General features: G+C 54.5%; 1 protein-coding gene across 3 annotated transcripts; it reads left to right on the top strand.

Annotated features, from left to right (window-relative positions):
• The first annotated feature begins 531 nt into the window (after nucleotides 1–531).
• On the top strand, nucleotides 532–27,913 carry ZER1 (zyg-11 related cell cycle regulator). 3 transcript variants are annotated; one of them, XM_059658237.1, is made up of 16 exons: nucleotides 532–656; nucleotides 10,434–10,685; nucleotides 11,976–12,126; nucleotides 12,343–12,779; nucleotides 13,095–13,271; nucleotides 14,519–14,633; nucleotides 14,767–14,913; nucleotides 15,207–15,380; nucleotides 18,968–19,183; nucleotides 19,850–19,891; nucleotides 20,038–20,157; nucleotides 21,258–21,373; nucleotides 21,958–22,146; nucleotides 23,002–23,099; nucleotides 24,809–24,911; nucleotides 26,379–27,913. In XM_059658237.1, exons 2-16 carry the CDS (start codon nucleotides 10,528–10,530, stop codon nucleotides 26,434–26,436), a joined length of 2,301 nt encoding a protein of 766 aa, XP_059514220.1. In that variant the 5' UTR covers nucleotides 532–656; nucleotides 10,434–10,527; the 3' UTR covers nucleotides 26,437–27,913. The 3 variants fall into 3 exon arrangements, with proteins under 3 accessions (XP_059514220.1, XP_059514222.1, XP_059514219.1); XM_059658239.1 differs by lacking the exon at nucleotides 532–656 and adding an exon at nucleotides 952–1,324 and having other exon boundaries at nucleotides 15,207–15,374; XM_059658236.1 differs by lacking the exon at nucleotides 532–656 and adding an exon at nucleotides 957–1,324.
• The last annotated feature ends 46 nt before the right edge of the window (nucleotides 27,914–27,959 follow it).

The following is a 27,959-nucleotide window of genomic DNA, read 5'->3' as shown; positions in this document are numbered from 1 at the left end:
GTCAGCCTGTGGACTGAAGGGTCCAGGGGTTCAATTCTGGTCAAGGGCACATGCCTTGGTTTCAGGTTTGATCCCCAGTAGGGGGCGTGCAGGAGGCCCCAATGATTTTCTCTCATCATTGATGTTTCTCTCTCTCTCTCTGAAATCAATAAAAAAAATATAGCCCTGACCAGTTTGGCTCAGTGGATAGAGCGTCGGCCTGCGGACTGAAGGGTCCCAGGTTCGATTCTGGTCAAGGGCATGTACCTTGGTTGCGGGCACATACCCAGTGGGGAGTGTGCAGGAGGCAGCTGATCGATGTTTCTCTCTCATCGATGTTTCTAACTCTCTATCCCTCTCCCTTCCTCTCTGTAAAAAAATCAATAAAATATATATAAAAAATAAAATAATAATGCTTTAAACTCTCTGGATTGAAGAACGGGAGGGGGCAAATAAGAGGAGGGAACAAGAGCTGGAGAGAGATAGGGGACAGATGCCCTTGTCGTCTAGGAAAAGGGCTGTAAGCAAGGGAGCTCCCTGATCAGGGAGGTTTACGTTTTGGAAAAGTCATTCTGGGACTGGGGAGAGGCCGAGCGGAAGGGGCAGGGAGTTCCAGGAGGAGGCTGCTGCAGGAACCCAGAGAAGAAATGATGGTGGACGAAGTCCGGCACTACTGGGTGAGGAGAGAAGGGACTGGGTTGGAGATCCTTGGACTTGGCGACTGGCCCAGGCGCTGAGGAAAACTCCCGACTTCCTGCGTGAGTGCCCTGGCGGCCCATTACCCAGCTGGGGGGGGGGGGGGGGTAGCAGGGCGCTTGGGAGGGAGCTGATGACGGCGTTTGGACTGGGTGTGCTCCCTGTGCACCCAGAGATGCTCCATGGGGCGCTGCGCGTAGGTAGGGGCTGGCGCTCCCAGGGACGTCGCGCAGACGGGGAAGGAGGAGCCAGTCTCGCCCTGAGCCATTGCCGGGGCTCCGCTGGCTGAGCCGCAGGACAGAGCGGGACCGAACCCCGATCACACGAGCGCACACCCCCGGACGGCCACCGACGCACGTGCTCACCACCGGGGTGGGGACGCCCAACGGTTCCCTCCGGCCCCGGCACACGGGTCCGGGATCCCGAGGGGAGCCCCCGGAACCTTCCGCCGCCGCCGCCCGCGTTCTCCGCGGAACGCTTCGCGGACACCGGTCCGCTGTTGCTAAGGGGCGGCCCCGGAAGTGACGCGCCAGGGGTTTGTTGACAGCGGAGGCGGCGGCGGCTGCAGGCTCCCAGCCGGAGGAGCCGGATCGGGGGAGGGGCCGGGCCCCGGAGCCAGCACCCGGCGGCCTGCAGCCCTAAGGGCAAGGTAACGGCCACGGGGTCCCCCGGGCGCGACCCCCTCCCGCCGGGGACTCCCGCCCCCGGGAACCCAAGTTCCGCCTCGTCGACCCCCGTCTCCCTCAGACCCCGTCCCTTAGCCTGACGACATCCCCCGCCGGCCCGGGCCGCATCTCCGCTCCTCGGCGGCCGGGCGAGGAAGCATCCCTTTCGATCCCAGAGCCAAGGGATGTTTCTGCGTCCCACCCCTTCCCCTCCTGCCTCCGGCGCCTCGGCGTCGCTTCAGCATCGCAGCTGCAACCACTTGCACAGGTCCATCTCGGCCAATGGTGGGAGGGCTCCCTCCTCTACCCCTGCTGCCAGGTCGGAGAAACGTGCCTTTAAAACTGAGCTCCCCTCCTCCAGAGAGAAAATGACTCCCTGTTGAATGCCCCTACAAAATGGGGGATCATGTAGGACTGCCCCTCCTACCTGTTGGATGAGCTTAAGTTCCCCCAAAGCCCTGCTTCAGAGCTCAGGGGCGGTTTGGATTCTGGCTCAGCTCCTAAAAGGGATGACAAGGTGCAGGGAAACCCAACAGCCCAACTGGGTGGGAAAGCGACGGGGTGGGGTTGCAAACCTGAGGAGCAAGGAGCCGGGTAGGTGAGTTGAAACTGAAACTGCTGGCCACTGGAGCTCTGTGGGTGGAATGTGACTTGGCTGCTCTTTGGCCCACGGTGTCCAGGATCCCGGTCTTTGCCTGCGCCTGCCCGCACGTTTGGTTTTCCAGGGGAGAGGGATGCCTCATGCTTCCTTGGGGAAAACCACCCCCTCTGATTTTTCTCTTCAGGGCTCACACTAGTTAGAATGAGCACTGAAGACAGGCTTCCTTTAGAGTAGGAGGTGGTAGCTAGGAGAGAGGGGCCTCTCTGTTGTGGTTCATTGCTTTATTCAGCAAAGAATAAACATAATATGTAGGGTGGCCATGGAGAAAACCAAAGAAGCAAGCCATGGGAAAAGCCAGAGAGCACAGGCACCTTTTTATAGAAGGTGGTCAGAGAACGTGTCTCATTAGCTGATATCTGAGCAGAGACCTGAAGGGAGCCCTACAGCTCTCTGGAGGTAGAGCATCCAATAGCAAGTCCAAAGGTCCTACCTGATGCTTTTAAGAAACAGCCTGAGGACAATAGGGCTGGAGTAGAATGAAGGAGGGGAGGGGTGGCCGATGAAGTCAGAGAATAGTGGGGACCATAGTGTCCGGGAGGATATCAGGGACTGCCTGTGTGATGCAAGGTCATGGGGTGTCTAATGGGGCACCATTTCAGAACTGTGCTAACTTGAAATGTCTGGTGCTTGGAGAAAATACAGGTTTGTTTTAGATGACAGATGGCCAGTGTGCTCTGGCCTTGAGTTGTAAGTATCTCTTTTCCATCTCTCTAATGATCATTGATGGAATAAATACAAAAAGGGCAGCCATAGAGCCCTGTGATTAAATCAGGTCATGCCATTGCTTCCTGGTTGTGAGAGCTTGGGCAAGGGATCTTTTTCACTGAAGTTTCCTCATCTGTACAGGGAAGATGGTAGCTTGGTCCAGGCATGCATATGCCTATAGATAGATAGATAGATAGATAGATAGATAGATAGATAGATATAGATATATATAGATATATATAGATATATATAGATATATATAGATATATAGATATATATATAGATATAATTGATTTCAGAGAGGAAGGGAGAGGGAGAGAGAGATAGAAACATCAGTGATAAGAGAGAATCATTGATCGACTGCCTCCTGCACACCCCACACGGGATCGAGCCCACAACCCGGGCATGTGCCCTTGACTGGAATCAAACTTGGGACTCTTCAGTCCACAGGCTGATGCGCCATCCACTGAGCCAAGACAGCCAGGGCTTGGTCCTGGCTTTTTGATGACAGTGGGAGGTGATGGGGGCTTTTTAAAAAGAGCTTAGCAAGACCCCATTCCGCTACATAAAACAGGCAAAATACGGTGTTGAAATAAATATGAAGACAGGTTGGTGAGGGCGGTATACGTTGGCCTTAGATGTATGGTCAGAGTGTGTGTGGCTGATCTGATGATGGAGATTGTCCATCCCAGAAATGCCCAGCAGAGGCTGAGATTTTTGCAGGTTGATCTCCTTCCCACCGCCCAAGTCTAGACCTGAGTCTGATAGGCGGAGCGGGCGTTTGGGGGAGAGGACTTGAAAATGAAAAGTCCGAGCACGCAGATGCTGAAAGCCAGCATGTTGGAGCTGGGTCGTTGGACTGGTGACCTAGGTCAGGGTTCAAGCGCCTGCTGTGCGTCGGGCCTGCTGTGTGAGCTTGGGCAGTTACATCCTGTCTGGACTTCAGTTTTCCTGTCTGGACTCTAATTCTGAAGGCTGCCGGGAGGTGAAATGAAACGAGGTTCTGAAAGAATGTGTTGCACTTTAAAGCCCTCAACAAAGGTAAAGGGCTATTCTTGTTAGCATCACCAAGATTCTGCAGCTTCAGTAACTGAGCTGTTCTCGATTCCTGAAATGCAAGTTCAGAGTCTCCCCCTCGGTCATCTATTTTTGGATCATGAAGCTTCAGAAATGAGCAGATTTTCCAGCTTCAAAAATGAGCAGAAGGGTCTCTCCAAACATCATTCTTTGGAAATTGCTCCATAATGATTGGTTACTACCTACTTTAAAAAACCTTTTTAAAAAATGTTTTTATTGCTTTTAAATAGAGAAGAAGGGGGAGGGAGAGAGAGAAACATCAGTGATGAGAGAGAAACATCAATTGGGTGCCTCCTGTACCCCCCCCCTCCCGGGGATCACGTTCGCAACCTGGGCATGTGCCTTGACCGGGAATTGAACCAGTGACCTCTTGGTTCATGGGTTGACGCTCAACCACTGAGCCACACCAGCCCGGCATTTGCCACCTTCTTCCCATCATTTCATGCCATGTCCTCACCGACTGCATGAGGTAGGTACATTTGCAACACACCAAGCAGGTAAGGACCCTGATGAATATTGAGGGTGTAAATATTGCCTGGGCACCTTGTGGAACTATGTCTCCTCCCCCACAACCAACCACACCCTCACTGTTGTCATGGAGATCTCAAGGATCACACAGGGTCCCTGCCTCAGGAAGCTTCTAGTCCTTGGCAGACAAACAATAGATGTCCACAGGATGGCTCTCAGCGATGTCCGACCATCTGTACTCAATGCCAAGGACGCCCAGAGTTGTAAGGAGGCAGTGAAGGCTCACGCCACAGACGGGAGAGCTGAGGGTGGCAGAACCCGTTCGTGCCCATAGCATAATGGTAGAGAGAGCCAGGCACTTACTGAGGGACCTTAGGCAAGTCATTGTACTTCTTTGAACCATAGTTTTTTCATTTGGAAAACAAAATTATAATATATTCATCCCTCCAGTTATGTGTGGCTGCAGTGAGAAGATGCATGGGAAGCTCAGACCACTGGGCCTGGAGCTAATGAGTGTGTGTATACATATTGGTCTGTACGTCTCAGGCCATGGCAAATGACTTCACCACTGAGCCGCAGCTGCCTCGTGTGGTGGTGAATGGCAGAGTTCTTGGAATACGGTGGTCAGTATGGGTGTGAGGGTGTCTCCTTAGAGGCCCCTCTGCCCCCGGGTAGCACCGGCGAGCGGTGATGACTTTGCTCCTCCACTCCATTTCCATATCTCCCTGACATGACCCCCCCTACAGACTTTGACTCCGCAGGTCAGCCCTCTGACCCTCACCTGCACCCCTGCTCCCCAGAGCCCCCTGGCACTCGCCCTGACTCCCCTCACAGCAAGCAGCCTGCTACCCCCCAATCTTCCCTGTGATCCCTTCCCTCCTGGAAAGCATCCAGCCTCTAAATAGGGTATTGTTTGGGGTCCCCCCCCCGGCTCCTGGGTGAATATTTCACAGGTGGGCGCTGCTCCCAGGCTCAGAGCTTCCTGCCCCCCAGACCCTGTCGGCTGGGTGTCAGCGCTGGCGGGGTCCCACGCTCCCGCCTCTGGACCTCACTTTCTCTTCCCTCCGGTTGGTGGATGGGAGACTGAATGGTTTGGTGAGAAGCACTGGCTTGGCTTAGGGTTGCGTCCCATTCTTGCCAGTCACTTCAGGCCAGCCTCGGTGTCTTCATCAGAAAATGGTAACTGGCAAAGCAAACCTTTATTCTGTTGGTGCCAGGCACAGGCCCGACCCTGTGGATCCAGGAGCGTGGGGCCAGGAGAGGGGTCGTTCGACAACTGGTTACACAGATGATGAATTAGCCACAATCCAGTGTCCTAGGGAATGCTGTTTTGTTGTTAAATAGGAGGCCGTGTGGAATACGCGCAGCGCCACGTCTGAAAGTCCCCAATGTGGGGGTGGCGGCTGCTGCGTTCTCTCCTTCTCTCCCTGCCGTGCCCCCTCCCTCCCCCGTAGGATGTCACAGCTCCTGAAGGATCCAGTTTGAGAGAACCTGCAGGAGCAGGAATGGCAGAGCTCTCGCCAGGTGCTGCTCTGTCGCCGTCAGAGTTCCCTCTGCCCCAGGTGCCGGAACCCTGATGGCGGTGCTGAGGACTGAGGAGCTGGGCAGGGGAGGTGGCTGCCTCTACGGGTGCCAGGCCTGCAGCTGGATGCCCACAATTGGCCGGGCACTCCAGCCCCCCGGCTCTCAGCCTCGGTGCCAACTTGAGGACGGTTCCTTCCCCCTCCGGCTCAGCCAGCCCCAAGCAGCACGGTCGGCGCTGCCCAAGGCAGTTAGCAAATGGTGCCCTTTGCCTGGTTTGCCTTCTGGTGGCTTTGGCGGCTGACAGGTGGTGCCCCTTCCTCCCGAGGAGCAGAGCCAGGGCCGAGCAGCCCCTGGGTGCCTGGGTGTGGCCTGCAGAAAAGGCAGCTCTGTTACAGTCACGAGGTTCCTCGGTGGCCACTGGGTGCCTAGCACTGTCCTGGGCAGGTAGGCAGGGAGGATACGAGAGCAGGCCTTGCCCGCGGCTCCCACGTGTGGCACAGCCTGCGAGCCCTCGTCCCTCCCGCAGGCATCTGCCGACACCCTCCTGTTTGTCAGGCCCGTGGTGTTCAGCCCTTCTGCCCAGCACATGGTCGTGGAGTTGGGCTGTGGTGCCCGCGCCCCACACCGTCCGTCCCTTCAGCCTGTGCACAGCTTGGCTTTCTTTCTGGAGCGCCTTTCCCTGCTCTGCCCGCCACCAGAGTTCACTGACTCATTGGGTTGCACTGCAATGCCGCCTCCAAGGCAGGTCCCTGGCATCGACACAGAGAGCCCCAGGTGCCTCCCTCCCCTTCAGAACCTGGTCCCAGTTACGGGGGGCGGGTCTGGGTGCCTCCTGGGTGGCTGGCTGTCCCCCTTCGGAGCCACTGTGCCTCACCAGCAGAAAGCCCTTGTCTGCTTTCGTTCGCCATCGGATGCACGGTGCTCACTAGAGAGTTACTGAGTGAGCAAGCAAAGGACCTGGGCTAAGCCCGGGAATGAATGCCAGGCAAGACGGCCTGGTTCCCGCCTTGTGGAGCTGGCCGCCTGGCAAGGAAGCCAGGTAGTTAGCCCAGCATCCGTGCAAAGCGTGGACTATTATGGGATGGCCTTCGGGGCCACAGCAGCCACACTTGGCAGTCAGGGGAGGCTTCCTAGAGGAGATGGTGTCGACACTAAGACCTGAGGGTGCTTAGGCATCAGCTAAGCAAGGAGGAGAGGTCAAAGGTGGTGGACCGGAGTGGTCTGTGCCACTTCCTGCAGGAGGGACGTGGATGTGTATTTGGGGGTGGGAGCAGTATTTGGTAGAAAGTGGAATAGTTAGTTGAATTTGGATGGTCCCCGTTGAAAGCAAACCAACTGAGCAAAGGTCTGAAGGTGACCCTTATGGCCTATCGCCAGTGCAATGGAGGAGGCCAGGCCAGTTAAGTGGGGGTCTGTGGGCACAGGGTTGACCAGAAAGCTGGTTCTAACTCTGGAGGCCTTGAGTGACTCTTAAAGAGATGGGACTCATCGGTCTCCAGCTGGGACTGTCTCCCAGCCAGCAGTGTGCCCTCTGGCTCCAGTGGCAGGCAAGAGAGGCTGCTGGGCTCTTGCAGATCTAAAGGCAAAGGAAGGCCATGCCCAGGGCCCAGGCAGCCTGCTTGTTGTGCCTTCCCTCAAGGGTGTCCCATAGCCAGTGGGACAGCTGGCACAGGGCCTCTGGCAGGAGACTCAGGTGTAGGCAGCGCAGACCTGAAGCTGGACAGGAATGGACTGCTCTACTTGGGGACCAGGGCGGGTGAGATAGGAGAAGGTGGTGATGATTATGATGCTGATAATAATACTGGCTTTTTATTGAGTAATTACTATGTGCCGGGAACTATGCTCAGCCATTTCTATGTCATTCCGTGTTATCTTCACAAAGCGCTCCCTACTTTGGAATAGAAACTGAGGCACAGAGAGGTGAAGACACTTGCCCAAGTTCCCCTGTTCTTAAGCAGCAAGGCTAAGACTGGAAACTGGGCTCTTACAGCAAACCCACCAGGAAGCGGTGGTACCAGAACTCAGAACTGGCCATTCCAAAGGGCCCGGTGCTCCGTGGCTGCCCACTGGATTTCCTGAGCAGCCCGCTGAGTCGGATATGGACGCCAACACTCCAAGGAGCTGGGGCAATGCTGGGCCTTAAAGTCCAAAATCCTTCAAGAGATGATGTAACGGAGTCCAAGAGACCAGGCTCAAACCCCAGTTTGGACCGAGTAGCCTCTCTCTGAGCTTGAGTTCCCTCATCTGTAAGATTACATCATAACCACTATATATATATATATATATATATATATATATATATATATATATATATTTATTGCTTGATTTCAGAGAGGAAGGAAGAGAGAGAGAGAAAGATCCATGATGAGAGAGAATCATGGATTGGCTGCCTCCTGCAAGTTCCCCACTGGGGATCGAGCCCACATCCTGGGCATGTGCCCTTGACTGGAATCGAACCCCGGACCTTTCGGTTCGCAGGCCAATGCTCTATCCACTGAGCCAAACCGGCCAGGGCTTAACCACCTTTTGTTATACACTTAGTCGTGTCAAACCTGAAACTAAGCATTTCCCGGTGTCTCATTTACTCCAGCATCCCTGTGAAGTGGGGGTTTTATCCCCCTTTTCTACAAATTGTGTATATATTATTGGAAATATCTTCTACTCCTGCTTGCCCTTTCTCTTCCTTTTTTTTTTTTTTTAATGTTTTTATTGATTTCAGAGAGGAAGGGAGAGGGAGAGAGAGATAGAAACATCAATGAGGAGAGAGAATCATTGATCAGCTGCCTCCTGCATTCCCCCCAGTGGGGACCGAACCCACAGCCTGGGCATGTGCCCTTGACTGGAATCAAACCCGGAACCCTTTGGTCCATAGGCCGACACTCTATCCACTGAGCCAGACCAGCTAGAACTCTCTCCCTTTTTTAAGAAAAAAGATGCATTGATGGATTTGAGAGAGAGGAACCTTGATTTTGTTGTTCCGCTTATTTATGCGTTCATTGGTTGCTTCTTTACGTGCTCTGACCGGAGATCAAACCTGCAACCTTGGTGTATCAGGACAACGCTCTAACCAGCTGAGCTACTCCCAAGCCATGAAGGTACGCTCGTGTGTTTTCTTCTAGAAACCTTACATGTAGGTCTGAGGTCCGTCTCACATTAACGTTTGTGGCTGTACGAACAGAAGCTTCTTCGGTGCAGATCGGCTAACCATTTTCCCCTTCTGAGTCCTGTTTAGGAAACCTTTACCTGCCTCAGTGTCATGAAGGTAGTGGGAGACTTCATTTTTTACATAACTCATTTATGGAGCCATATTTCTGTATCGTACAGTTCACCTATTTCAAGTAGATAAGTCAGTGGTTTTTAGAATATTCACAGAATTGTGCAGTTCTCGCCACAATCAATTTTAGAAACATTTTCATCACCCCGAAAAAGAAAACCACAAACCCACCCACAGTCCCTCCACATCTCCCCCAACCTCCCAGCCCTAGGCAACCACTAACCTACCCCCGCCTCTGTAGGTTTCCCTGTTCTGGCTAGACGTTTTATAGAAATGGAATCACAGAATCGTATATATGTGTGCCTGGTGCCTTTTGTGTGGTTTCTTTCCTTAGTATAATGTTGTACGTGTCTGTACTTCATTCCTTTCACGGCTGAATTATAGTCCATTGTATGGCTAGACCATTTTTGTTTGTCCACTCCTTAGTGGACAGACATTGTGTTGTTTCCATCTGGGGCTATCACGAATAATACCACTATGGATTTTAACGTACAGCTTTGGATGTGGACGCATATTTTCATTTCAGTTAGGAGGAGCCTGATTCTTCATCATGTAGATTGAGGTTCAGTGATAGCATGTCCATAAAGCCGTGGCACGTACTAAGTGTTCGGACAGTGACAGCTAGATACAGGTTAGACTACACTGCAGGGCCCGGGCCAGGTAGCTCAGTTGGTTGGAGCATCATCCCCATGTGCCAACCTTGCTGGTTCAATCCCTGGTCAGGGCACTTAGAAGAATCAGCCAATGAATGCATAAATGGGTGGAGCTAAGAACTGATGTTTTTCTCTCTCTCTCCCCCTCCCTCCCTCCTTCCCACTCTCTCTGAAAAGCAATGGAAAAATATCCTCTGGTGGATTAACCAAAAGAAAGCCCCTGTTATCCACACCCAAACACTGGGTTCCCAACACACAGGTCTGTCCACAGACATTTGTGAAGGCAGAGAAACACTTGGAGCCCTGACCGGTTTGGCTCAGTGGATAGAGCGTCGGCCCAGGGACTGAAAGGTCCCAGGTTCGATTCCGGTCGAGGGCATGTACCTTGGTTGCAGGCACATACCCAGTAGGGGGTGTGCAGGAGACAACTGATCGATGTGTCTCTTTTATCGATGTTTCTAACTCTCTATCCCTCTCCCTTCCTCTCTGTAAAAAAAAGAAAAAAAAAATCAATAAAATATATTTTTAAAAAAAGAAACACTTGGACAAGGCCCCCTGTTCTTTGCAGGCCAAATCATACAAATCAGCAGAGAGGGGCAAAGAGGAGGTCGGGAATCCTGGGGCCAATGTGAGTGTGGCATCTGGAGCCTCAGTTTCCCTACTCAGGAGTGGACCTAGGACAGCTGGGGGTCCTGGCCTCGGGCTCACGTAGCTTCTTTCCCGTTCTCTAGGCTGTGGCTCTGCCAATGCCCCTGTGAGTGTTGAGGAGTGACTGTTGTCCCTGGAGGCCCCTGTCCTGGAGTGGCCCACCTTCCTGCCCCCAGCATGGCGTCGGACACTCCCGAGTCCCTGACGGCCCTCTGCACCGACTTCTGCCTGCGCAACCTGGACGGCACCTTGGGCTACCTACTGGATAAGGGGTCTCCGAGGCTGCATCCAGACATCTTCCTGCCCAGCGAGATCTGTGACCGGCTTGTCAACGAGTGAGCAGGCCTGGAGCTGGGGCAGGGGCACAAGTCTTTAGATGAGCATGTGTGGAGAGATTAGGGCCAGTGTGTGTGCACCATGTGGTAGTGTGACCATGGATGTGTGTGTGTGAGGGTGTGTGTGCATGCACAAGGGTGTCCATGGGTATAGAATACTGGTGTACCTCTGACTGTAAAGTTGTGTGTGTGTGTGTGTGTGTGTATATGAAGGAGTGTGCACGTGAAGGAATGGGTCGGTGTACACATGGGCTTCTGCAGCACAGGGAATGTCTGAGTGTGAAATTGTAGGTGTGCATTACACCTATGAGGGGGTACAGAAGCCGGCACATAAATGAAGTTATTTGCTGTCCTGTGTGTGTGTGCACACCGGAGCCTGTGAACACGTGACTGTGTGAACATTCAGGTTTACACACCAGTGCCCAAATGGATCCATGACCAGGGATCGAATCGTTCAGAAAGCCTTGACGTGGCCCCTCCAGAGGACTCCCCGCTGGTAGAGGCTCCTAGAATCGTGGCATGTGTTCACTGACCTCTGGGATGTCGAGATGCCCAGAAGGGAACCTGCTAGACCAGACAGTTGCATATAAAGTGGGAACCTGCGTGTGAGCTGAGGACAGAACCCAACTTGTAGTAATGTTCTGGGCACTTAATGTGGGCCAGGCAGCTCTGGGTGGAGCACTTTGTAGACCAGAGTTATGGCCATTTCACGGAGGAAGAAACCAAAGCCTGGAGAAGTTCAGTTACTTGAGTGAAGTTGTCCAGGTAGTGACTAGCCAAGCAGGATTTAGCTTCCACAGTGTTTGACTACAAAGCCTTTCCCACCAAGACCAGGATTCTTGCATAAGCTGGTATCTCTCAGGGTTTACTGAGGGCTTGCCTGTACCCACCTGGGAACTCCATGCCCCTAGACTTAATTCCTGTGGGAAAGGGTCCTGGGAGGGGCTGGTCAGGGAGCCAGAAGCTGGCTTAGAGAAGAGGTGTGTGGGCAGTATGTTTGCTCTTGAAGTGTCTATGGTTTTGGGGGAAGAGCTTAGGATTTTCTATTGACAAGAGGCCCCTTCATCACCAGGAAGTCTACCTTTGGACTCCTGGGGCGGGGGCATAGATCAGGGTATCTCACCTGCAGGGTAGTCAGGACCCAACCAGATACTATGAAGAAGAGGAGGAGGAGAAGGAGGAGACAGAGGTTACTGCTGGGGTGATCAGAGAAGGCCTCGGAGGAGAGGGCTTACGCTGGGCCTTGCAGGGGACGATGCCACTCCCCTGAGCCAGGCTTCTCCCTCCCAGGTACGTGGAACTGGTCAACGCTGCCTGCAACTTTGAGCCACACGAGAGCTTCTTCAGCCTCTTCTCAGATCCTCGTAGCACCCGCCTCACCCGCATCCACCTCCGCGAGGACCTGGTGCAAGACCAGGACCTGGAAGCCATTCGCAAGCAGGTAAGACCTGCCTGGCCGGGCACGAGATGGGCATGGGAGGCGGCCCGAGACAGTCGAACAGCGAGTCGGGCAGGGCCGATCACCTCCAGGACAAGCAGCCCAAGGCCCGTCCAGCGCTCTTCCCCGCTGGACAGACCCCTCCACGGCCCCCTTAGCCCAGGGCCAGCCTAGGGCAGGGGCTGGGCAGGGTGACGACGGAGCTGTCCCTCCTCCCAGGACCTGGTGGAGCTGAACCTGACCAACTGCGAGAAGCTGTCGGCCAAGAGCCTGCAGACGCTGCGGAGCTTTAGCCACACCCTGGTGTCCTTGAGCCTCTTCGGCTGCGCCAACATTTTCTACGAGGAGGAGAACCCCGGGGGCTGTGAGGACGAGTGCCTCGTCAACCCCACCTGCCAGGTGCTGGTTAAGGACTTCACCTTCGAGGGCTTTAGCCGCCTTCGCTGCCTCAACTTGGGCCGCATGATTGATGGGGTCCCCGTGGAGTCCCTGCTGCGGCCCCTCAGTGCGCTGGCTGCCTTGGACCTCTCAGGCATTCAGACCAGCGACGCGGCCTTCCTGACCCAGTGGAAGGATAGCCTGGTGTCCCTCGTGCTCTACAACATGGACCTGTCGGACGACCACATTCGTGTCATCGTCCAGCTGCATAAGCTGCGGTGAGCAGCCCGCCCACAGCTCGCTGGGGTGGGGGTGCGGTGCGGGAGGTTCGTGTTGTCAGTCCCAGAAGGGTCATGAGCCCTGGCCAGGCAGAAGGTGGGCATGGAAGAGACGTCCCCTTCCTTTAACCCCAGGTGGCAGCTGGATCAGGGTTGTTTAGGGCCCCCGGGTCCCAGTAGGATTTTTCCCAGAATGCCCTGCAGCAGTGTGGTAGGGTGGGGCCCTGCCCTGCCGTGGACTGAAGCAGCAGGGTCTACGAGACAGTCCCAGCCTGTGTCCAGCTCCTGATCTCTGCCCCTCCCCCCAATCTCTAGACACTTGGACATCTCCCGAGACCGCCTCTCCAGCTACTACAAGTTCAAGCTGACTCGCAAGGTGCTGAGCCTCTTTGTGCAGAAGCTGGGGAACCTCATGTCCCTGGACATCTCTGGGCACATGATCCTGGAGAACTGCAGCATCTCCAAGATGGACGAGGAGGCCGGGCAGACCAGGTGGGCCCACCGCCACGGTGGCCGCGGTACCACTCCACAAGCATTTCCCAAACGCCCTCTGCCAGTGCTGTTCTGGGTGCTGGAGATAAAGGAGCGAATGAGGCCCTGCCCTCTCCAGTCTGTGTGACAAGCCATTATCAGGACTGGTAAGGGCAGGCCGGGCTACCCTGAGGACCAGGCGAGAGGGACGAGGAGGAATGGCATCCAAGCTGTTTTGAAAGTTCATTCTGAGTTGAGAGGTAGGGTGTCCTAGCAGAGGGAAGGGCACGTGCGAAGGCTAGAAGGGGCAAGCGCCAGGAGTGACTGGGAAATTGTCTGCTCAGGGGTCCTCAAACTTTTTAAACGGGGCCAGTTCACTGTCCCTCAGACAGTTGGAGGGCCGGACTATAGTTAAAAAAAAAAACTATGAACAGATTCCTATGCACAGTGCACAGATCTTATTTTGAAGTAAAAAAACAAAACAGGAACAAATACAATATTTGTATTTGCATGTGGCCCGCGGGCCATAGTTTGAGGACCCCTGGCTCAGACTGTCCAGCGGTGTTCAGGCGAGGCTGGCGGTACCGGCCATGTGGTAGGTGCTGCAGCAGACAGGCTGGTTCCTGGGTTGGTGGGTCGAGAGATCGGATTCAAACCCTCCCAGCGGTCATTGGCCACAGGCCCTATCTGTCCCCAACCACGCTTCAGCGGCTTTGCTTGTTGGGCCGGTCCCTTCGTGATTGTTGGTGGAACCTAAAGGTGACACGTCCTCACTAGAATGGCAGATAGTATTTTTCCAAAGGTGACTACAGCCACACCTCCCATCCCACATGCCCTTCTGCAGTGTGACCTTGCTACCCTGCCATCAGGAGGTAGGGTCTATGTCCCCTGCCCTTAAAAAGAAAAAAGCTGAGCCGAAACCGGTTTGGCTCAGTGGATAGAGCGTCGGCCTGCGGACTGAAAGGTCCCAGGTTCGATTCCGGTCAAGGTACATACCTGGGTTGCGGGCACATCCCCAGTAGGAGATGTGCAGGAGGCAGCTGATCGATGTTTCTCTCTCATCGATGTTTCTGACTATCTCTCTCCTTTCCTTTCTGTAAAAACTCAATAAAATATATTAAAAAAAAGAAAAAGAAAAAAGCTGAGCTGGAGAGTCTAGGAGAGGGTCCCTAATAAATCCCCAAGCCTGCCAGGGAGCAGCCCACCTTCCCGCTGAACCTGGGGCAGCCCCAGGCCTCGGGCCACTGACCCCAGCACCTCTTCCCCAGCACCGAGCCCTCCAAGAGCAGCATCATGCCTTTCCGGGCTCTGAAGAGGCCGCTGCAGTTCCTGGGGCTCTTCGAGACCTCCCTGTGCCGCCTCACGCACATTCCGGCCTACAAGGTGCGGGGTGGGGGAGGGAGGAGCAGGGAGCCCTGGAAGGAGGGAGGGGTGGGCTGGGGGGCCCCCCATGTCTGCCCTGGGCTAGAGGCGGCCGAGACCTTTTCCCAGCGGCCTGAGCGTGCGTCCTCCCCAGGTGAGTGGCGACAAGAACGAGGAGCAGGTGCTGAACGCCATCGAGGCCTACACGGAGCACCGGCCCGAGGTCACCTCCCGGGCCATCAACTTGCTCTTTGACATCGCGCGCATCGAGCGTTGCAACCAGCTCCTGCGGGCTCTGAAGGTCAGCCCCGCCCCAGAAGCAGGGTCCCCACCTGGAGGATCCTGGCCTCGGCCGAGCCGTGTGCCAGGGCCCCTGTCCCCCCTCTGCGTCACCTCATCCCCAGGACACCGGCAGTCCTCCCCCCAGCCCACCCTGCAGTGCCTCACCTGCCCCAGCACTGGCCTTGTCCCAGGACCATGGCCCGGCCCTGCCTTCTGCTCCCCAGCCTTGGACCTGTGCCAGCCCCTCGAAGAGCCCTGCACAACGTCCACAGGACTTGCCAACCTGGGCCCCATACCCTGTCTTCCATACAGCTGGTCATCACAGCCCTCAAGTGCCACAAGTACGACAAGAATATTCAAGTGACGGGCAGCGCCGCCCTCTTCTACCTGACCAACTCCGAGTACCGCTCCGAGCAGAGCGTCAAGCTGCGCCGCCAGGTCATCCAGGTGGTGCTCAATGGCATGGAATCCTACCAGGAGGTGACGGTGAGCCCCCTGCCGCGGTACTGCATGCTCTCCCCAGCCCCTGCCCTGCTCCCCCCGTGGCCCAGCCTCCCAGCCTGCGTAGATCCCTCCGATGCCATGCCTGCTCCCACCCCTTCTCGCCTGGCTCTGCACTGCCCTTGTCCCCACACCCCTTCCCTACAGCATCACCCCCAGACTCTGGGACCTGGCGTCCAAGGCCCACTAACCCGCCCCACGCCACTGCCACCCTCCCCCCAGGGCCCTGCTCATACTGACTCCTCCGCCCTCTGTCCAGTCACATTCTGCTGGGGGCTGTTTTTTCAGTAACTGCTTTTCTTATAAAAGTAATAAAGATTTTTATTGTAGAAAAGTTGTAATTATAGATAGAAAAACCCACCGCCCAGAGCTAGCCCCGTTCGCACTGCCGCCGCCACTCTGGGTTTCAGTCTGTGGGTCTTTATCTAGTAAAGGCGCTCGCTCCGCATGATGCTGTGTAACGCCGTGTTTCTGTTTCAGCAGTCTCGTGGATGTGACTCTCCCATACCAACAAAATTTTTAAAATAATGTTTGTTTTCTGATTATAAAAGCAAGACACTGAATGCTTAGAAAACAAATTCAAGTAAAAAGAAAGTGTAGTAACTAGAAAGTCAAAGTTGTTCACAACCCCAGCTCTCCTCCCCAGACAGCTGGATCTAACGGTGCGTTTTCTGCGTTTTCACAATCGTTGTCGGCCTAGTGTCAGCGTCCTCAGCCAAGGAGAGGCTGCCATGGTGCTGCCTGACCACTCAGAGGCAGTGGCCAGCCCCACCCCCCGAGGGACCAGAGGGGGCGCCCCTGAGGGCGGAACATTGAGGTTGCTGTGTTATTGCTACTTCAGTGAGGCTCTGCTGACTGCTTAGCTGCCTCCCCGTGTGCTGCGTGTCCAGAAGTGGAATTGTGGGGCCGTGGGGATGTGCGTTCTGAAAGCATTGGGCTCTCGAATTGCCCTCCTGAAAGGCTGTGGTGGGATGCGGCCCCTGCAGGGTTGGGAAGGCCCGCTTTCCCACAGCCTCCAACTCCAGGGCAGCTGTTGTTTCCACATGGAGACCAATTTTATAATCAAGTAAAAGGGGCATCTTTTTTTAATGAAAAATATTGCTACTTGAAGACTCTCAAATGAATGAATAAACTCTATCAAAGAAATGGAAATTAAAATAACAAGATACCACATTTCATCTCAACGTTGATGAAACCAGACATTGGCAGCAGTGAGGGGACGAGCACTCTCGCACTTCCCACGGTGAGCTATGATGGAGCAGCTCTTTAGAAGGCAGCTGTCAGGACCTGCCCAAACTAAACGTGCACTTCTCTGTGGGCCTACGTGTCCCACAGTTGGAAATCTTAGAGGGAAGGATGTGCATACATCCACCTTTTTTTTTTTTTTTTGAGAGAGAAACATCAATTTGTTTTTCCACCTATTTATACATTCATTGGCTGCTTCTTGTATGTGCCCTGACCAGGGATCAAACCCACAACCTTGGTGTATCAGGATGATGCTCTGACCAACTGAGTTACCAGCCAGAGCCTATATCCACACTTTTTGATTAAGTAAAGGTCAGTGGAGACTAAAATGTTTTAGTATTAGGGGTCTGGAAAAGTTAACGCACGACCCACGCCCCCCAGTGGGATATTATGATAAATCTGCACATCCTAACATGGAAGGTGCCCCCTGCATATTGATAAGTGAGGAGAAGTTTGGGACCAATATGTATAATGTCTTTTCTTTTTTTTTAATCATTCTTTTTTTCTCTTTTCTTTTTTTAATATTTTATTGATTTTTTTACAGAGAGGAAGGGAAAGAGATAGAGAGTTAGAAACATCGATGAGAGAGAAACATCAATCAGCTGCCTCCTGCACACCTCCTACTGGGGATGTGCCTGCAACCAAGGTACATGCCCTTGACCAGAATCGAACCTGGGATCCTTCAGTCCGCAGGCTGACGCTCTATCCACTGAGCCAAACCAGTTAGGGCTATAATGTCTTTTCTTGCCTTTCCTCTCCCCCAAATATATATTTATATTTATATAGTAGAAAAAAATCTAGAATGTACACCAAACTTTTTTCCTTAATATATTTTTATTGATTTCAGAGAGGAAGGGAGAGAGAGAGATAGAAACATCAGTGATGACAGAGAATCATTGATCAGCTGCCCCCTGCACACCCCACACTGGGATCAAGCCTGCAACCTGGGCATGTGTCCTGACTGGGAATCAAACTGTGACCTGGTTCATAGGTTGATGCTCAACCACTGAGCCACCGGCTGGGCTAAACACCTTCAATTTTAAGAACTGTGTGCTCCGTCTTGGTCCAGAGACCCTGCATATAGCCAGCAAGAATGGCCTTGGACCACAGCCTGCCAGACACGGTGTCGCTTTACAACTCCTGTTCCCCACAGGCCCCCAGGCTCCCACATGGCAGAAAGAGGAAGGCCTGTGCACCCCACTTTTAACAGTGATAACTCTGGGAAATGAAGTGGGGGACTAACTGCTCAGATAGTATTATTTGAACTTTTTTCAGTAAGTATTGCTTTTATAACTTAAAATAATTTTTTTCTCAAATTAAAATATATATATGTATATTGTGTGGGGGAGACCAAGAGTTAACCACGGGTGATATCTTTTCATTTTCATAATTAATAAAGTATGGTGAACTTCCAGTATCTACTGAGAAAAAATTAAGGAAATTAAATCACAAAGAAAATGTGCTGAGAACACTATAAATAAAGCCTGCAGACAACGCAGAGAAGTTGAGGGTGTGGAGCCTCCAGCGCTCTCCTAACTGCTGGTCGGAGTGTAAACTGGTACAGCCACTTGGAAAACAGTCTGGTGTCACCCGGTAAAGACACCCGCACCTGGTGACCCAGAAGCGTCACCCCACACGTGTGTGCCCTCGTGGGGCCCATGTGCATGGACACCCGGATGCATGTACAAGATATGTTTGAGGTAGTCAAAACACTGAAGTCCACCAGCAGTGGAGTGGATGAGTACATTGGAATACTATACTGCAAAGAAAAAGGAATGCATTTCAGCTACTTAAAACAACATGCTTGATCTTGCAAACCTGCGGTTGAACTTAAAGAAGCAAGATGCTAGAAAATCTATACTAATAAAAGTGTACTATGCTAATGAGACCGGACAGCTGAACGACCTTCCGGATGAAGCCGCGGCTGGAATTTTGTGCATCAGGCCTCTAGTCTTTCACATAAAAAAGCAGGGGTTGTGGGCATCTGTAGTGGGGAGAGGAACTTATGATCAGAAAGGGACATGGGGGCTTCTGGGTGCTGGCAGGGTTCTATTTCTTGACCCAGGTGGTGGCTACATTGTTGTTGAAATGCTTGTCTGCTTTATAATGATTTGTAAAACTACATTTGTTATTTTATACACGCTTCTTTATGAATATTGTATTTCACAATTTTTAAAAACGTGTTTAGGGAAGCCTTGTAGTCTCCGCCTCCAGAAAGCCTTCCTGGACCACCACAGCTCTGGATGATGCCTCGCCTCTAGAGAGCCCCCCGGCTCACCTCGAGAGTCTGCCGCTGACTCTGCGCCCCTTGTCTGTGCCCGGCCCAGGTCCAGCGGAACTGCTGCCTGACCCTCTGCAACTTCAGCATCCCCGAGGAGCTGGAGTTCCAGTACCGCCGGGTCAACGAGCTCCTGCTCAGCATCCTCAACCCCACCCGGCAGGACGAGTCGATCCAGCGCATCGCTGTGCACCTGTGCAACGCCCTGGTCTGCCAGGTGGACAATGACCACAAGGAGGCCGTGGGCAAGATGGGCTTCGTGGTGGTGCGTGCAGGCGGGCGTCCCCACCCCCTCCCTCATCTGTAGCCCCACTGCCGCATGAATCAGGCTAGACCAAAGGAGGAGTTTCCTATCAGTGCATGTTGCTTACAACCCCCATAGATGTCCTCCCCCTAGAACATCCTGTCATCCCCCCTTAGCCCCTCTCTTCGCCCATTGGCCACACTGTGCAAGTCACTCCTGCCTCCTCAGACCGGGTGCCTTGATGTGTCTTCCCAGCTGCAAGTGAGCTCGGTGGGGAAACCGCCATGCTCGCTCCTCCCACCGTTATGTCCCAGCACTTTCTAGCTTAAGGCCCGGTGCCCAGTAGGGAGAGAATAGCTCCTTGCTGAAGGAAGGGAGGGAAGGATGGGGAAGGAACATCCACTCTCTCACATTCTCACCGGGGAGGCTGAATTCCCAGAGGGGGAGGGCCGTGCCCAAAGCCACTCGGGGAGTCAGGGTTGAGCCAGGACGAGCACCCAGGCCTCCTGATGCCAAGTACCAAGTCTGTGGGTGGCACTTCTTCCCACCGCCTCCCAGCAGACGGGCAGGTTTGGTCTTGTCAGGGTGTATTGGCCAGGAATAGAAGTGCTGTCACTCCTGGGGGTGGCCGAGGGTCATGGGAGCGCCTAAGGCCTGGCCCCTGCAAGTTCTCTTCTCTGCCCACAGACCATGCTGAAGCTCATTCAGAAGAAGCTGCTAGACAAGATAGTAAGTGGAGTCTTCCTGGAGCCCCTCATGGGACTGGTCTGCCCCGGGGGTGCCCATGTTTTGTCAGGGGAGCCCTCCCTGGGTGCCAGGAGCCGCCCGTCCCGGCGAGCTGTGCTGAGCCCCCTCTCCCACCCGCCCGCCCGCAGTGTGACCAGGTCATGGAGTTCTCCTGGAGCGCGCTCTGGAACATCACGGACGAGACGCCCGACAACTGCGAGATGTTCCTGAACTGCAGCGGCATGAAGCTCTTCCTGGACTGCCTGAAGGTGGTGTCCCCGCCCCCGGGGGTTCCCACCGGAGGCCAGCAGGGGCCATTCACAGGCCCACCAGCCCAGGGTTTGCTGCAAACAGAAGCTCCAGAGGCCTTCCCTGCCCCAGCGGCCTGGCTGGGCCCCGTTACTGCCCTCCCTCCACGGGAAACCGCCCGCCCTCCACAGCGCCTCCTCCTGCCGCCCCTTCTGGCCGGGGCCCATCGGCACATCAGCTGGACAGAGTTCTGTCCAGTAGAATGGTCTCTTCATCCTGAAACACATCCTTTGTTTTCTTACCCTACTTTCTAAGGGGATTCCATTCAACTAGTATTTTTTTAATTTTTATTTTATTTATTTATTTTTTAAATATATTTTATTGATTTTTTACATAGAGGCAGGGAGAGAGATAGAGAGTTAGAAACATCGATGAGAGAGAAACATCGATCAGCTGCCTCCTGCACATCTCCCACCGGGGATGTGCCCGCAACCCAGGTACATGCCCTTGACCGGAATCGAACCTGGGACCTTTCAGTCCACAGGCCGACGCTCTATCCACTGAGCCAAACCGGTTTCGGCTTAATTTTTATTTTTTGTTATCCTCACATGAGGATATTTTTGTCCATTGTTTTTCAGAGAGAGTGGAAGGAAGTGGGGGAGAGAAAAACATCCATGTGAGAGAGACACATCGACTGGTTGCCTCCTGCACGTGCCCCAAGGGGTGGGGAGTAAACTGCAACCCAGGTACGTGCCCTTGACTGGGAATCGAATCAGAGACCCTTCGGTGCGCAGGGCAACGCTCTAACCATTGAGCCACTGACCAGAACGAAACTGGTATTTTGAGCTTTGACGAACAGAACCATGTTTGTCCCATTCACAATGTTAGGTCCCGTCTCCACTCAGCCTTTGATTTTTGTGGCAAGGAGCCCCCGCCATTTTAATCCCTCGTTGTGTGTACCCAGCACTGCCCTGGGAGCACTAGAAGGCAGGAGGGCAGCATATTGCACCCCCTCTTTGTCTATCGGAATGGCCAGACAGACGCTCATAAAGCGTCTAAGTTAAGCACGCCAGACTGATTAAGTACTAATTGATGTGGCCCGATGGCTCTCATTTGCCAGGAATTCCCCGAGAAGCAGGAACTACATCGGAACATGCTGGGACTCCTGGGAAATGTGGCAGAGGTGAGGGAGCTGCGGCCCCAGCTAATGACTTCCCAGTTCATCAGTGTCTTCAGGTTGGTGCTTCTCTCCTTTGCCTTTTTGCCTTGGCTGCCAGGATGCTCAGAGTTCTAGTCTGTGCTTAGTAGCAGCAATTGCTCTTAGCCTAGGTTTCTGTTATAAATATTACCTTCCCTCTATAGCAGTGATGGCGAACCTTTTGAGCTGGGCGTGTCAGCATTTTGAAATACCCTAACTTAACTCTGGTGCCCTGTCACATATAGAAATTTTTTGATCTTTGCAACCATAGTAAAACAAAGACATATTTTTGATATTTATTTTATATATTTAAATGCCATTTAACAAAAGTCAACCAAAAAAATGAGTTCACGTGTCACCTCTGACACGCATGTCATAGGTTCGCCATCACTGCTCTATAGTATGGTTTCTTATTCTTTGAGCTCTCCAGAAATGGTCCTCTAGTGGCTAATCTTACATTAGCGCCCTCAGATCCCTTTTACAAGTCCTCTGGGTATGGACAGTAAGTGACAAAAAAATCAGTAGTTCCTCTGGCAGGTGGTTTGTAAGCTGGGCTCCAGCAGCTGGTATCTGCAGAGGGACTTGGGGGGAATTGGACTCCATTTCTCTCCCTTCTTGGCAGCAATCTGCTGGAGAGCAAGGCCGATGGGATTGAGGTTTCCTACAATGCCTGCGGCGTCCTGTCCCACATCATGTTTGATGGGCCCGAGGCCTGGGGCATCTGCGAACCCCAGCGGGAGGAGGTGGAGGAGCGCATGTGGGCGGCCATCCAGAGCTGGGACATCAACTCCCGGAGAAATATCAATTACAGGTGCGGAGTGGGGTGCGGGGGGGTGGGGGGCGGTGCTGGGACAGGACCCTCTTTCCCTGCACGGTCTGGTCGGAGCCCCTGGCCTGTCTTCTAGTCCTCTGTCGGGTCTTACTGAGGCAGAGAGCAGAGGGCACGTGTCCCGGCTCTGCTTCTCTGGGTCCGTGTCTCCCTTCCCGCCCCTGTTCCGTGCAGATTGCATTCCTTTCAGCGCAGCTGGCGTCAAGGCTCTGTGGCTCCGTTTCCAGCCACAGGTCGGGGTCTCCCTCGTCGTGCTATGACTGGGTCTCTTTCTTTCCTTTTTCTTTCTATTGGTGGGATGACTGGGTCACTGTGGGCGGGTGGCCCATCTGATGGGCACTGAAGTTGAAACCCATATTGGGAGGAAGGGGCTCACGCTGTGGCTTTGGTGACGCCCCAGGAGAGATGGTCCCCAGGAGAGATGAAGTGGCTCACTGCCCCAGGGGGTTTGCAAATACGTTTTGGGGGCTTTTGGACATGAGCGCTGATGGCCCGGGGAAGGTCATGGTCAGCAGTGCGGTCACACCTTCAGCCTCCCAGGGCACAGCCCCACTCCAGCCCCCCGTAGGCTGGGCCACTCCTTGCTGAGGCCCCCATCCTGCACCACCTCGTCAGTGTCCCTCTTACCTCCCTCATGTGTCCGGGCCCTTGACCTCTCGCACCGCACAAGGGAGCGGCCTTGCGGAGCCTGCAGTGGGTTGAAGGCCAGATGCCCGCATCCCCTGCGCCCTGCTGGCCTGCTCACAGTTTGTCTACAGGACCCCGCAGGGAGGAGAAATGTCAGGATGCACTCCCCCAGCCTCGGCACCAGAGTGACCTTGATTTCTCTTCCCACAGGTCGTTTGAGCCAATTCTTCGCCTCCTTCCCCAGGGCATTTCCCCCGTCAGCCAGCACTGGGCCACCTGGGCCCTGTACAACCTTGTGTCTGTCTACCGTGAGTACCCACTGGCCTTGGCCAGAGCCAGGGACACCCCGACTGAGGGCAGCCTTGCCCTCTGGAAGTGTATAACCCAGCCTTGCCCTCCGGAAGCGTATAACCCAGCCTTGCCCTCCAGAAGCGTATCACCCAGCCTTGCCCTCCAGAAACTTATAACCCAGCCTTGCCCTCCAGAAGCGCATAACCCAGCCGTGCGCTCCTGAGAGCTAAAATCAGTGTCTGTGCCTCGGAGCACAGCCCTTGCTCTCCAGCATTTGTGGGGTGCACAGCATAGTGGCTGGCCTGGCCCCATCACCAGAACAGGCCTGGCAGGCGAGACGGCCACCCAAAGTTCCCAGACAGCTCTCCTAACGTCTCCTGCTTCCATGTGAATGAACAGGCAGAAATCTCCACGCCCTCGGGAAGGCAGAGGGAGACCCGCCCAACCAAAGAATCGAGAGAACAGGGGAGAACCTTAGATCAGCTCTAACTCGCTTCCTCAGAGAGCCCCAGCCTCCTCCCCTAGGAGAGCCTGAGCTGTCCTCGGCTCGGCGACTTCGGGGGACGTGAGAAAGAGGGTGCCGCGCTAAGACTTAGATGGCAGACCAGGCGTGACCCCTAGTTCCCTCCCTCACTGCTGTGTGACCTGATGTGGGTTCTTCAACCTCCTCTGTGAAATGGGGAGAATGATGTCACCTACCGCATAAGACTGACCTGAAAGAGAACCAGCAGAAAGTGCTGAGCCCGGGGCCTGCACACTGCTCAGTCCTGTTAACCTGCAGAGCAGGTATGCATTCGGGCTCGGGGGGCAGACAACCCGGGTTTGAAAACTGGCTCTACCACTTGCTGTGTTACTTTAAGCAGGTTTCTCGACCTCTCTATGCTTTAACTGTCTCATCTTTAAGATGGGATAATAATAATAGCACTTACCTCATAGGATTGCTGTGAAAAAAGGCATGTTAAAGCACTTAGAACATACCGGCTGTTCAATAAACAGTAGCCTCTTTTATTATTCTCTGAGGTTAGTCTAACTAAAAAGTAGCACCTTACCTCAAAGAGGCCGCGTAGCAGAGGAAAGAGCCCTGGACTGGGACTCCCTCGGACAAGCTCTGGAGTGACTGGGGGTGAATTACTTCATCTCTCTGAACCCGGTTCTTTCATTTGTAAAATGGGGACAGTAAAGATAGTTCCTGCCACACAGAGCTGCTGCAGGCCCATTGGAAGGCCATGTTCTCCATGGACACCAGGCACTGAATGCTCCTGGTTGGAGGGAACCATGAACCCCCCACTGGAAAGGCACGGTGTTCCACCCTGGCTGCCCACCAGCGTCACCTGGTGGTATTTTGTTATAAACACACAAATAACGGTTCCTGGATCTGTTGAATCAGAATACCCAGGGCAAAGCTTAGGAATCTATATTTTCACAAAACTTCCCAGAGAACAGAAGCCCCCAGTTCAGGTGATATTTCCATAGAGAGAATGGGGGGAGGGGGGAATGCTGCTACGTACCAGAGTTGGGAGGAGCTTTTCCAAGGATTCACCCCTTGCTCCCCCGCCCCCCCCCCCCCCCCCACCGCGTCGACTCGGGCTGGGCAGACATGGCTCTTCCCAGATTAGAGCAGGGCCCTCTGAGAGGGCAGGCCTCACAGCAAGGGAGGGTTTTCTGGGCCACGAGCTGAGCAAAGACCCACCCTGATCCCCTGCTGTCTGCCCCTACCTACCCACAGCGGATAAGTACTGCCCCCTGCTGATCAAAGAAGGTGGGATGCCCCTTCTGAAGGACATGATAAAGATGGCCACGGCGCGGCAGGAAACCAAGGAGATGGCCCGGTAAGAGACAGGCAGTGTTTCTGCTGGAGCCTGATTTGGGGGCTGAGGGACACAGTGGGCGGTCAGGACATGAGGTGAGTGTGGAGGTGGACAGCATATTGATGTCCAGCTGGGGCCTCCCTGAGTGTCGTTTCAGCCACAGTGTGGCCATCCACAAGTCAAATCAGAATCTTCCATTATTTCTGGCTAAAAACATTCCAGCGGAAGGGAGGACGCAGTGTGGGGACGTACACGCTAGAGATGAGGCAGGGCTGAGCGAACGTGTCTGAGGGCGAGGTCCCTCAGAGCGTCAGGCCCTGCGCGCGGTGGGGTTTTCACTGGAGTCTAAGGCATCACTGGGCTGACCTCACAGTGATCCTTGCTTTCTCTAGGATCCATTCTAGGAGGGAGCGGCTTAAGTTTACCCCAGTTCCTGACACGGTGCAGAATAGAGGGAATAGAGGGTCGTGGAGAGGGGCCTGGAGCTCTGAGTCTCCCAAGACATGACTGGGCTGGGAGTGTTGGCTGTTTCTGCAGTTCTTTTTGGCAAAAGGCACAGCTTAAACATTGACAGATTTATCTGAGTTTAAGAAGAGCAAAATGATGGTTCTCACATTTAATCTCCCTAAAGAATCATCTGGAAAGACTGTTTGCGGTGTACAGGCCCCAACCTGGATGTTCTCCCCCAGTGGGTGTGGGAGGTGGGCCTGGGGACATTCGCTGTCAACGGGGTCCCAGGAGGTTTGGGAGCACTGGGGAAGACTGGCCCGGTCACTGGACCTCTCCGTAAGACCCGAGTGTGTGCCTGAGCTGGCCTGTGTGACAGCAGCTGTGACTGGCACGGAAGGGCGCTTAGGAGCAGTCACTCCGCCTCGTCCCGGCTCCTGCCCACACCAGGCATCCCTTACTTCCTAAAACGCTTCAGGACGCCCCTTAGCACTTAGAGGCTGCAGTGAACAGCACCGCCACCCACCCACCCATGGGAAGGCCATCGGGGTCCAGGGTGACACCTGAGAGTGGTGGGGCAGCAGATCCCAGGGGCCAGAACGGAGTGGGTGAAGGACTCGAGGTCTGAGCACGAATGGCTGTTCCCGGTGCTGCAGGATGTCGGCCTGGGAGTCTGTGTGCAGTCTGGGGGCCAATAGTAGACTTCGGGGAAGAAAAGGCCTGAGTGCAGGGAAGAGTGAAGAAAGACAGGCTGAAGAAAGGATTGGGGGGTTTGGAGGTCAGGCTTGAGCTGATTCAGGGGAGCCCCTGAGGCCGAGAGGGGGCAGGACACAGGGAGGAAGGCAGGGAAGACAGGGTACTGATGGCCACAGGTACCGTCTCCTGGGTGCTCTGCACAGGCCGGCCGCTCTGCCAGCCACACACCATCTCAGTCAACATCATTGTTAACATTTGCTAACAAATTCAGCGGCCTGATCAGCGGGGAGGGACATGGCCCAGCCGACCCCAGCCCGCCTTCCAATGCTCTCCCGTTGTCTCCAGAAAGGTGATCGAGCACTGCGGTAACTTTAAGGAGGAGAACATGGACACGTCCAGATAGAGGCCTTGTCCCACGGCCGCCACTGCTCTGGACACAGGCCGGCCGGCAGACTCAACAGCCCCGCCGGCAGACCCCCCGGGAGCCTCCCACTGGATGAAGGGACACGAGGACTTTTGCACAACTGACGCTTTTCCTTAACATTAGTGAGATATATATATTATATATATATATTATTTTTTTTTGTTAGGAAGTGTGAAGTTTTGTGTATGATTTCTGTACAAAAACAAAAGAAACACTCCCTGAGTCCTTGCAGCTTCCTTGGCCATTCTCAAGCCCTAACTCAGCCTTCATCGCTGCCACACTCCACCTCCCCCCAACTAAATGCCTCTAACGTTGCGCGTGTCCGGTTCCCCAGTTATCTCAGACCCTGGCCTGGCTTCCTCTTCGGGGAGGCAGCAGGCTTTTAACACTCCAGCACCTAGCCCACCCAGCAGGGCCTGAGAACCGCGTCTGGGTTCCTGCGGGCCGCTGATGGAGTTTAGGGATTAAAACCAACCCCACTGAGTCTCCTGAATGCCTTGGTGCTCCCAGCTGTGGGCCATCTGGGGCAAAGAAGTGAGCTGTGCCTCGGCCTACGCCCAGGCAGCCCCGGCCTTAGAGGCCCCTCCAGGAGCGGGGCTCCCAGTGGCCCTGCTGCTCTCTGGCCAGGCCTGCCTGAGGCCAAGCTGCTACGGAGGCTGCTTGTCTCCCACCAGGTCCCAGGCAGTTGAAGGCCCCAGTCCAGGGCTGGTCCACTGCCCACTCTGCCAAACAAATCCAGAACCTGCCCCCGGCCTGGGAGCCAGCACCTCCTGGGACCAGGGGCTCGTTACTCTCTGGCCCTTCATCTGCCCACAGCACCCAAGGTGCCCAGGCACCCCACCAGCAGAACTGAGCCTGCCTCATTCGCCCTGCCTGCCCACTGCGCACAGGACCCTCTCCTCTCAGGCAGGCCCCCCCCCCCCCCCCCCCGCAGCAGCAGGCAGATGCCTCCGGACCAGCACGCGGCACAGCCCACAGTGGAGACCCTCCTGTGCTGCCCTGCGGCAAACTCTGGGCTGAGTTCCAGAGAAGTGTGAGCCCCAAATGTATCCGAATATCTTGTGCTCCCCCAACGTAACTCCGAACTGCTTCTCTCGTGGGGTGGGGTGAGGAGGCCCCTCCAGAACCAGGGGCCTGGAGCAGGGCTGACTGCAGGCAGTCCTGGGGCGTGGCTTTTCTTCCCTCCTCCTGGCCCGGGCCTGTTGCTGGATTCTCCTAGCACTTCTGCGAGGAGCAGCCCTTCGGAGAGGCACCTGGCCTTTTCCTCCTGGAGTCTTTCCCTCCCAGCACTGGGGCGGGGCAGCTGCCCTGCGTTCCCAGCTCGCCCTCCCTTCCATGCCCAGGTGGCCTGAGCCAGCCCCCTGGGCAGAGCTCACATTGCATTGCTTTACCACCTGGGTCCTGGGTAAATGTCTGTACTTCGGGGTGTCACAGAAATACATTTTTGTGAAAAGTGGAGAGGAGCAGAGTGTCTTTTTTTGTGTGGAAGGGGTGGGGTCCGG

This window comes from Myotis daubentonii, chromosome 11 (genome assembly GCF_963259705.1).
Source record: "Myotis daubentonii chromosome 11, mMyoDau2.1, whole genome shotgun sequence".
NCBI lineage: Eukaryota > Metazoa > Chordata > Mammalia > Chiroptera > Vespertilionidae > Myotis > Myotis daubentonii.
This window is presented reverse-complemented; position numbering and strand designations above follow the sequence as displayed.